We start from the raw sequence: 10,779 nt of genomic DNA, 5'->3' as shown, positions 1-10,779 counted from the left end.
ATTTCAAAAAGTGGGTTTCATCTTTGATTCCCACTCATGCTGGAATTGATTCTAAAGAGTAGATGTTCTTTATCACCATGATGCCAAGAATTTTTTTTTTACTTTTTTATTTCATTTTATTTTCAAGAGTATCCTCATGCCAATGATTTTCATGCGAATGGAAGGAAGATGGAACAATAAAAGGTATACCAATCTCTTTAATTATTTACTATTTTCATTGGAAATATATATCCTTCTCATTATATGCTAATCATTTTAATATGCAACAATAAAATTTTGCTTAGGGTCTTCTACATAGATTACATTATGCTATTACTTCCTATCATAAATCATGTATAAATTAATTATATTTATGCTTAGATCCCTTAATGGTCAATTCAATTAAAATCTTTTTAGATCTCCCTCAATTTGTAGCCACCGAGTTATCTCCCACTTAATCAATCCTTTTGACAAGATACTCTTGTAACCTCTTCCTAATGCGTCAAAATTATCTAAGATTACTATTATTCTATTTTCTCAATAAAAAACATTTTAAGTGGCATATAAACGTAGGGATGTCAATAGGGCAGGGGGCGGGGATGTCAGATTTGCTCCTCATCCCCTTTCCCATTTTTCGTCGTGGGGAAATATTGCTCCCCATCCCCATTTCCTACAGGGCTCCATTCTCCGCAGGGACCCCATTTCCCATCTACATAATAGTTCTAACTAATTATTAATTTCCATATGAATAGAGCTGCAAGTGTCTATCTTATACAAAAACTGCAAGATTTTATACAAAAAGTCTAAATAACACGATGATGGCTTCTTTCGAAATGACGCAATAGGGGGACGCAACGGCGAGCTAGAGGACAAAGCAGTGGACGAGGTGGGAGACGCGACAACAGAGAGGAGAATGAACACGATGGCAGAGTTACGGAAAGGAACGCCAAAAATAGAAATTACGACGCGTTAAGGGTGATGGCACGGTGAGGTGTAACGATGTGGTGAGAAGGGTGGCAAGGGGGTAGCTCCAGAGAGGTTGGATGGAGTATGAACAGCGTTAGGGATTTTTGAATTGAAGAAGGGTTATGCAAATAAAGATTAGGAGTTTTGGGTTTTTATATATGTGTGTGTGTGTGAGAAATGACTAAAAAACATATATGAGAAATAAACTATTAAAGATACTTCAGGAAATTCATAAATTTCGGGGAATAGCGGGGACGGGGCGGAGATCCCCGCTCGGGTCCCTGCACCTGCTTCGGGGGAATTTCGTCCCCATCCCCATCCCCGCGGGAAAAATTTTCCACAATCGGATACCCATTCAGGGTAGTCCCCGCAGGGATTCCCGCGTCTCGAGAAGTTTTGTCATCCCTATATAAACGTCGATAGACTTAGTTTAAAGAGTACATCGACGGCTTATTTATAAACGCTGATAGACTCTATGATTTATGATATTAGGTTCTGACTCACATAAAAGTTATCCTACACTGAAACCTGTCTAGCGTATATAATTATATACAAGAGATATTAGCCCTTTAAAAGTCTATACAAGATGAGAGTAAAATACTACTAAGCTACTGATAGATGCTGATGGGAAGATCTCATCCACTGACATAAAAAGTCACTCAAACATGCATGTGACATTACTGCTACTGACCTCTTCTACTATTTTTCGTCACTAGGTTTACATATTGTCCTAATTTCTGGATACTCATAGAATATCACGCCTGTCCTCATCTGCGGAACGTGGAAAGTAAAGGGTTGAGAACCTAAAGTTCCTAGTAAGGTACTACATAGGAAACCTAAGGGGTCCGTAGCCTAAGTTTAGGAATTTACACAGTTACGTAGGTAAGTCACGCAAACAAGTACAGACACGATTATATAGTAGAATAACAATCACAAATACAAAGATGCAGTCACAAACACAGAGAAATGCGGCAGCTAAGTATAATGCATGCTTGATCCTATGCAAGCCACGAACTCACGTGTCGGTTGACTACCCGCAACTCGATGTTATCCGAGACTAATCCCAAATATGATTTTCTAACTCTGTAAGTTTTGAATACGTACCTAATGGGCATAGCCACATATATTTTGGAAATCGACAATCGTGACAATCTTTGACGCCATAGTATGCTAACAGTTGAAAAAACAGTGTCCATTTTGATTGGTGTCCTTACCATCAATCTCAATCAAGTTGTGGAAAAGAGAGACGCAATTACTACCTTGCCAAACATATAGTCTAAAAGGGTATACATTCTAAAATCTTAAAGTCTCTAACCCTTTCTTCTTATAATACCTTGTTTGTTTTTCAATGTGAGATCATTTTGTTCTCAATCTTTTAACATAATTACCATGATACCCTCGCTTTTACTAAGGGACATTTTTATCTTTAGCCTTTTTATAAAATTTTTATTTTATTCTTGTTATTAAATCTTTTCTTAGTTATTTTTCTTATGTTTTGTAAAGATACTCTTATCTCTAAGATTGTTACATTACCACTTTATTCTTATATTTTATCAAAAAGACTATTTTATTCTTTAGTAAGTTAATTAACTATTTTTATGCCTTATTTTATTCCAAGATTACTATTATACCCTAAGTGTTTTAAGTATTTTTGATCTTATCTAGTACCAAACTTATCAAATTGACCTTATGACTTTTCACTTACCAATTTATTTCTAACATTTTTAATTAATGTCAATTTTATCCTTAATGACACAAAAGACTATTTACCCTTAACTTCTTATTCTTATCTTACTAATTATCATATTTTCACTTTAACCTAAAATTTTACTAAAATTTTTATTTAGACTTAAAACTTTATCTTAATTATAATTTTAATCCGACTCTTTTATATAATTATAATTTTACCTTTAAGACTACAAAAACACAATTTTTAAGTCTAACTTGTTTTAGCTACATTTTACCTCTCTGTTCTCCTTAATGACTGAATTACCCCTTGTGTTGCATCATACTAATTTCATAGAACTAAATCCTGATTTCTAACCTCCGTTTAACCTTCTTATTCAATACTTTTTATGTTATTTCATGGCTAAATTTCCAGGGCATTTTTCCATGTTCTTCTCCACTTTTTAGTAACTTTTAAAATTTAAAACTTAAATCCCAGTTACTGCAACTTTTTGGCCCTTATGTACAAGAAACATCGGCATGAAAAATTTTATTTCACATATATATGAAGCCAAAAATAACTGTGTATCATACAATTTTCAGAATAAGTTTTTATGCACAAAATCATCATAAAATGACTCATGCACACAAAATCAAGCATGAATATAATCTAACTAATCCTAACTCTTATCTCTTGTTCAAATCAGTCATTAAACACTTTATACACCAAGAATCACCTAAACAAAAGCAAAAAGACAAGTAATGAAAATTAAGTCCTCTTGGCCGAATCATGGTGCTAAAAAAGTGATGAATTTCACCCACTTAGAACTTGAATTTTGAGTGCTTTTTGGCATGCTCCCTTAAGGCCTTCATGAGTGATTTTTTAGACATGGAAGAGAGCAACATAACCCCTTAGTCTCAGGTTCAAAACTAAAAAGAAGGGTGAAGAGTGATGGTTACCTTTGTTGGAATTTGTATGGAAGAACAAAAAAAAAAATCAAGAACAAGGAATTGGACTTGGAAGGCTTGAATCCTTGAAGAACCAACCAAAAGCTATGAAAGAACACCTTGAATTCTTGTTGGAAAATGTATGAACTTGCCAAAAATGCACTCTCTTTCTCTCTCAAAAACTCGGCGCTCACTACCAAAAAAAAAAAACGCCGAGAAAACCGTCAAATTTAGCGTCGGACGTTAGCGGTGAGTTTTCCGTCGGATGTACTGTCGAATTTGGCAATAAATCCTTCACCCTAAAATATTACTGTCAAAGTTGATGTTCTGACGGTAACATCGACGGTAAAATTTGGAGGGAATAAAGAAATTTTGGCACGCTGACTACCGTCGAATATATCGACGAGTAAATCCGACGCTGAACCTTGTTTAGTGAAACGTTGCATTTTGGTTACACGCACCATGTTACCGTCGGACTAATCCACCAGTAAATCCGACGGTAATCGTGCCCTAATTTGAACCAAGAACCCTCTTCCCATTCATTTCGAAATCGTTTTCTCTCTCTAATCTCTCACCTTCCTCTTTCTCTATAACCTCTCACTTCTCAGTCTCATTCTAGCCCCTACCGCCGCTGCTACCCTGCTGCTGCTGAAAAGACCCCACTCCCGCTGCTCGAAACACCGCCTTCTCTCTTGTCTTTCCCGCCTCTGCTGCCCTGCCGCCGCTAGAAAGGCCACCGCCGTCGCTGCTCGAAACGCCCACTTCAAAACAAACATATGCAACTATTGAATAAAAAATTCAGCAGAACAAACACCAAGTAACGCCTACAAAGTTCACAAAATAATACCACCAAAATCCAGAAAGATTGTTTACCTCTTTGAATTCAATTTGAGGATTGTAGAGTGTGAGTTACTTCTCGTCCAAGGGAGAGGCCGCCACTGGTGATGGACGTAGCCCTTCACACATCTATGAATCGCTTTGGTTTAAATCTCTATAATCACAAAAACATAACATATCACATAACAAATGCATTCTAGGGAAAAATTAAGAATTAAGAGAAAGACTTGCATACTCTTTTAGCACATTTAATGCGTACTTCAAGAGAAATTGAATGAGAAAGAGAATGAGAACAACCACTCATTATATTCAAAACCATTAATTGTGATTATAATTACTCCTCTAGGAAGCATTAATTGTGCTCCAAAACTATGCATGCATTTCTCCAGAGAAATCATGAATTCAGATTAGATATACCTTTGGTGAAAATGTTCCTTATCGTAGTATTCAAGTCACCTTCCCAGTGCGATTGATCTCCTTTCTCGTTCAAATATATCCTCCTGAGGATTGATGCCCTTAAGATACCATGCGAGAATGTCTCCATTGCTGGACACTCCACCAAGTATAATTGATTCAATAATGGAAATCTGAAGTAGTGATTTTCGTTACAAAACCATCGAAGTTCCGGCAAATTCAAAAGTTTTATGCAGGCTAATTTTGGGAAGACAAGCCCAAGAGGTGACTCTTGCTCTTCCCCTCCTCCATGTTCATTTCCTATAATTTCCTCGACCCCACAATCGCTTATCTCAAGGACCCCGAGTTGCAGAAGATCTTTTGCCATAGAAAGTGGAAACACATGCTTCAAGCTTTTGCATGTGGTTACCTTTACCATAGATAGGTTTTCAAACCTTAAACACTCTTGAGGATCCTTATTCATTAAATGCTTCAAGTTTGGTAAATGGCCCAAAGATAAAGCTCTCAACTGAATGTCCACTTCATTAATTCCACCTTCTATTTCGTATACGAATTCCAGCGCATCGCAATACCATACATCCAATGAGTCCAGACTTAGTAATTTGTCTAGTACATGAGACTGGAACACGTTCAAGATGCTGGAACAATATGTGATTTCCATCTTTTTCAATTTACTAAAGGAATTTTGAGGGAGTTGACTTGGCCATATTGACTTTAAGCTTTCCATTTCAGAGATCACAATTGTCTCCAAGTTTGGGAAAATTGGACCCTGTATATGCCATTGATAACTTATGTCAGATTCACGATTGAATACACACACGCCGTATGAGAAAAGAAAAGGATACAGAGAAAGGAACAACTTGAATCATTTAGAAATGCTCACCATTTCAGTAGGAACAGACTTTCTAGCAAGTCGAACGTTGTCTGTGTTTCCATCTTGGGAAAATATATGCTCTACTAATTTGCATGAATTAATTAAAAGATGCTGGAGCTTTACAAGTCTTGCAGCCACATGGTATGAAAAAAGATATGCCAACCTTTCACAACCATCTACCGTCAAAGTTGTCAAATTTTGAAAGCTAGTTTGTGCTGAAAGTTTGTCATCCCATATCTTGTGTACATTGATTGAGCACAACTTCAGGTTCTCTAAATTTGGAAATTCAACCTATAAAGTATAAACATAATCATTGCCATAAGAAATTTGAACTTATAGTATGATTATCTCTGGCAAAAGAAAGCAGTGCCATGCTGTTCTAAGTAACAATTTTAAATATATATCCCGTTAAAGCAAGTAATATCTCATGTCACACATTCATCATGTAGAAGAGGCAAATATTATTTTCCCCTTTCCTTTATCAAATATTTTTGTTTCAGCCTAAAGAACTCGCAATCAATATGTTCTTCTATGCTAAATCAATGGCTTTAGACGACGAAACTATCTATGTCAGGAAAAAACATATCATCAAGAACAGTGATATGACTTCATTAGATATACTGAAAATGTGGAAGTAAGAAGACTGCTTCACTCCAGTTTAGAATGTGCTACTGTTTTTTTTATTGTCCTCTGTCTCTCTAAAAGTATCAAGAAAGATAGACAATAAAATTTTCAAACACAAGCTTAACAAGCATAAGATGTTCTAGTCAAGAGTTTACTAGAGAAGAATTAGTCCATTTTTCTACCTTTTCAGTAAAAAGTTGAATGGTGTTGTTGTTAACAGAAGGCTCGGGAGAGAGACTAACGAGGGAAGGTAAGCATTCAAGTGTGAGAGAACGCATTTTAAGGAACTGAATCTTGTCAGTTTCACTGTCATCCTCTTTTATCTTTTCAGCCACAATCTTGGTCATGAATTTGCATTCACAAATTTCGACTTCAAGTAGTTCAGAGAGCTGTTCAACCATGGAGTGTGGGAAAACAAACTCGATCTGATCACAGCCTTTTATTTTGACAACCCTTAGTTTGGTAAAGGCCTGTGCGGGAAGAGGGCCACTACATATCCTTTCCAGGTTACTCAGATTGTGAAGAATCAATGACTCCAAGTTGGGGAAGGCATGATCACGATGAGCCCACTCGATGGGGCCAATAATGCTCCGCATATCATCACAATTTTGGATACTAAGATGCTTCAACAGCGAGAATCCATCATCGTTCAATTCATATAGTACTTCCCTGACACCCTTCAATTCAGCAAGATGCAAATCTTCAGCTCTATTCATCAGCATTTTGATCCCATAATCCATGAGTATTCTTGGATCCATGCTTGGATTAAGCTTAAATACTCTTGAAACTTTGAAAAACCCCGACTCCACCCCTAACGATTTCCATCCATTCCCAATTGAAATATTGTAACTATGTAATTTTCCTAGGGCAAGCAAGTCTCTAGGGAAAACTGATGCATCATTGATGTGAATATTCAGAGTTGTTAGTTTATGCAAACTCCCAAGCTCACTTAGACTTGAATCATTGCCTTGGTTTTTGCATCCCTGGACCTCCCATTGAATATTGCAGTTCTCTATAAGGAGCTCTTCCAAGCTTGTTAGTTTTGATATCAGGTTGTGGGGAATAACTCTTAGTGTTGAGCAATCAGTCAAATCTAGAAACCTTAGATGAATTAATTGTCCTATTTCCGCAGGAAGTTCTTCGATAAGCTCAGATTTTTCAAGGCTGAGAATCTCCAAGTTTTTGAGCTCTCCAACAACAGCTATGTCTTCCAACATGCATTTACAAAGATTCAATGCCTGGAGGTTTGTCAAGAGACCAAGAGACGAAGGAAGCGATGGTGTACAATTCAGACCTCCTAAAGTTAGAACCTTCAATTCTCTCATCTCAACAAAGAAATTCTCAGGAAGTTTCAAATAGTTACCTTGACTACAGAGTTGCAGTATCTTCAACATCGGACATTCTAACTTCTCTGGAAGTTCATTGATATAACACCAATCAAAAAAAATATGTTGACAAGTTTTAAGGAAATCCATTCTAGGCCACTCTTTCAATTCAGTGTTTCTCTGCATAGTAAAGAAAGGTTTGGTTCTGGATGCGATTGCGGCAGCCACAATGCGAACAATGTGCAGAGCTTCAACTTGATATCTTTCCCCTTCAAGCAATAAACTCGCTGCTCTCAGGTTGTCTATCAATTTATAAAGTCTGTTTCTTCCGTCTGCCAATGAATCAACATTTTTATGCAGACCCAAACACCAGCCATATACTAACAAATCTTTGATGCTATAATAATTTCCCAATGAACCCAAAAGGAGGAAAAATGTTTGGAGTTCATGACTTTCCAAATATTCATAGCTTTGCTCTACAGCAGAATGCACTTTGGAATAGGAACATCCATCAAGATCAAAATTGGTTAACTGCTCCAATGCATCCTTCCAAGCATAGAAATCCTTATTCTTTAATGCCTCTGCCACCGTCACTATCAAAAGGGGCAAACCCGCACAGTTTTCGGCTACTTTCTTTGCTATCCGTTGAATGCTGTCATCCTTAGCAGCTTCCCCTCCCTTCTTTTCAAACAAGTTCCAACTCTCACTCTCAGACAGAACTTCGAGTCTAAAAACCTTCTGCGCACCCAACATAGCATTCAACACATTAAGATCTCTGGATGTCACCAACAATTTGCATCCTTTGTGGTCCTCACCAGAAGGAACACCAACCTCAGTCAAGTCAAGCTTTCCCCAAACATCATCAAGTATGACAAGAATGCTTTGCTCTTGCCTAATCCTTTGCCGCAACCGGCATGCTTTTCCCATCTCAGTCAGCTCATCAAATTTCAGACCCAAACCATCAGCAATTTCAGCTCTAATAGTCCTCACATCTGGTTCACTTGTCACAGTTGCCTCAACGACCACATCAAACGAACCACCGTTCTCGGCTTGCCATGCTAGTTCCTTAACCAGGGCAGTCTTACCCACCCCACCCATTCCATACACACCAATCATGGAAGCCTCAGAATCCTTCAAGGCCTGCATGATCTCATTCAACATTGCAGTTCTAGATTCCAAGGCTTCATATCCTCTGGAAGCTGAACTGACATTGCATTTCAAAGCACAACGGTAAGAAACCTTGTCAAATGTCTCTTGCCTGAGCTCAGATAGATGATCCACCAAATTTCTTGCCTTCTGGCTGAAGGTGTACTTAGAATATATATCTAAGCATCCAACTCTTTCTTGCTCTTCGTGACGAAGGAATTCTTGAGCCTCTTCTATTGCTGCACGAACACGAGTAAACCAGTCGCGCACTGTGTCTTCAACCTGCTCACCATTCCTTTTGGCAGCTTCAACAGTGTGCCTCACTTCTTTCTCTTCCCGCTGCAACTTCTGGACCTCATTTTCAAGGTTAGTGACATAAGTGTTGTACAGCAATACATAAGTAAGTTGTTTTAGAACAGGTACAGCCACATTTGATGCTATGCTAGCAATTGTATCCATCCGTCTTAGGCTTCTTGATTGTGTATTCCTTGACTGCAAAAGAATGGAACCAAATTAAGGAAAAATTGTTTGTTCTGAGCATTCATCTTTTGTCCTATATATAGATCTGACTCTGGAAGTTGCTATATGGCAAGCATACTTAGTTTTAATTACGCAGGAGTTAATTAATATTATCTATCAACCTTTAATACGGGATTATTGGAGTAACGATTTATTTGTTTGTGTGATTTCAATATCACGGGATCAAGCCATCAAATCAACCACTGAGAACCATACATAGCGCAAGAAGGTTGCCGTAATTTATCAAACAGTAAAATATACATTTCAAGTACTTTAATTATATCAAAACTTGTTAGCGAAATCTTGAAATGAGTTAATTCTTAACCATAAATCGTGTACTATTTAATTGTAATCTTATCCAAATATTTGATCTCACAAGAAATCTCAAACATGAGCTCACCTAAATGAATTAACATAATTGTGATCTAGAGTATTACTGAAGAGATAAAATTGCATTAGTGAATACTTCTAGATTGTATCAAACACTAGAACAAAACTAATAAGCATTCAGATCCTTCTAGATTGATCGGTCATGAACCAAATTGACTATTAGTAAATACGTAGCTCATAAATTGAGGTAAAATTTAAACAGAGCTTCAGAGTATGGTATGCGTTAATAACTTAAACACCAGAATTCATGAATAATAAGGCTTAATCTTGAAACGTACCTATTAGTTTGCTCTGAGTATCAAAATGCAATCGTCTCGTGCTCCTCGAGTTAGGTACCACGCACTAATGCTAAGACCACCGTCATAAGGAGTAGGAGACTGAAGTAGGCGAGGAATTGACAACGACAATTTTACTTCGTTATCTTTATTTTACTGTTTCGACAACTTCTATCGGAATTCTTTTTACAACACGTTTCAGTCCTCAGTCCTCACTTGTCATTTGGCAATAATGAAACTCTTTCTCTGCACTCGATATTATTATTTAAGCGATAATAATATCGCGTGCTACATGCTTTTATAGTTTGAGTACAGGGTAAATGCTTCGACCCTCAAATTTTATTATTTTCTCAAACTAAGAAGGGACCCAATTCCATACTCCTCTCTACTTTGGAGTTTTAAAATTCTTTTATATTATTAATACTATAATATATATGGGTGTTGTTATAAAATAACTAAATAAATAAATAAATAAGAGGTAATAAATAAAATAAAAAAATATAAAGAGAGAGATATTAATAGTATAGAAAGAAAGAGGAGAATATTTATTATTGCTGTGTGTTTTTATTTAGAGATTTAAGCCTCTATTTATAAGTGCATATGATGATATTTTTCAAACTATAATAAATGGAGTCATCCTTGATAAACCAAGCTACATTAGAAATGGGCATCCACATAAGATCTTATCACAAGACTCCCCTTGGATGACCATTTAGGATTATTGCCTCGTTAAAACCTTACTAAAGAAAAATTCAATGGGAAAAAACTTTAGTGAAAGAAAAATAGTACAATATCCTTTACTGATAGGGACTGCCTC

At 36.8% G+C, this 10,779-nt stretch overlaps 1 protein-coding gene across 2 annotated transcripts; it reads right to left on the bottom strand.

Moving 5' to 3' along the window:
- Positions 1 to 3,151: 3,151 nt before the first annotated feature.
- LOC130969258 (disease resistance protein RPS2-like) lies at positions 3,152 to 10,213 on the bottom strand. 2 transcript variants are annotated; one of them, XM_057894908.1, is made up of 6 exons: positions 9,966 to 10,213; positions 6,490 to 9,270; positions 5,693 to 5,974; positions 4,813 to 5,578; positions 4,432 to 4,549; positions 3,152 to 4,319 (listed from the first exon to the last, which is right to left on the bottom strand). In XM_057894908.1, the coding sequence occupies exons 2-5, from the start codon at positions 9,235 to 9,237 to the stop codon at positions 4,542 to 4,544; spliced, it is 3,804 nt and encodes a 1,267-aa protein (XP_057750891.1). In that variant the 5' UTR covers positions 9,238 to 9,270; positions 9,966 to 10,213; the 3' UTR covers positions 3,152 to 4,319; positions 4,432 to 4,541. The 2 variants fall into 2 exon arrangements, with proteins under 2 accessions (XP_057750891.1, XP_057750892.1); XM_057894909.1 differs by having other exon boundaries at positions 4,432 to 4,524.
- Positions 10,214 to 10,779: the final 566 nt, after the last annotated feature.

Source organism: Arachis stenosperma, chromosome 3 (assembly GCF_014773155.1).
Source record: "Arachis stenosperma cultivar V10309 chromosome 3, arast.V10309.gnm1.PFL2, whole genome shotgun sequence".
In the NCBI taxonomy this organism is placed as follows: Eukaryota; Viridiplantae; Streptophyta; class Magnoliopsida; order Fabales; family Fabaceae; genus Arachis; species Arachis stenosperma.
The sequence above is the reverse complement of the archived record's forward strand: the minus strand, read 5'-3'. Positions and strand labels throughout refer to the sequence as shown.

What these genes read in the sequence shown, in the direction of transcription:
- LOC130969258 (XM_057894908.1), bottom strand. Translation starts at nt 9,237, where the DNA reads ATGGATACAATTGCTAGCATAGCATCAAATGTGGCTGTACCTGTTCTA. An exon ending in TTCAACTTTTTACTGAAAAG is followed by an intron (nt 5,975 to 6,489) that starts GTAGAAAAATGG and finishes TATACTTTATAG; the next exon opens with GTTGAATTTCCAAATTTAGA. An exon ending in AGTCTGTTCCTACTGAAATG is followed by an intron (nt 5,579 to 5,692) that starts GTGAGCATTTCT and finishes TGGCATATACAG; the next exon opens with GGTCCAATTTTCCCAAACTT.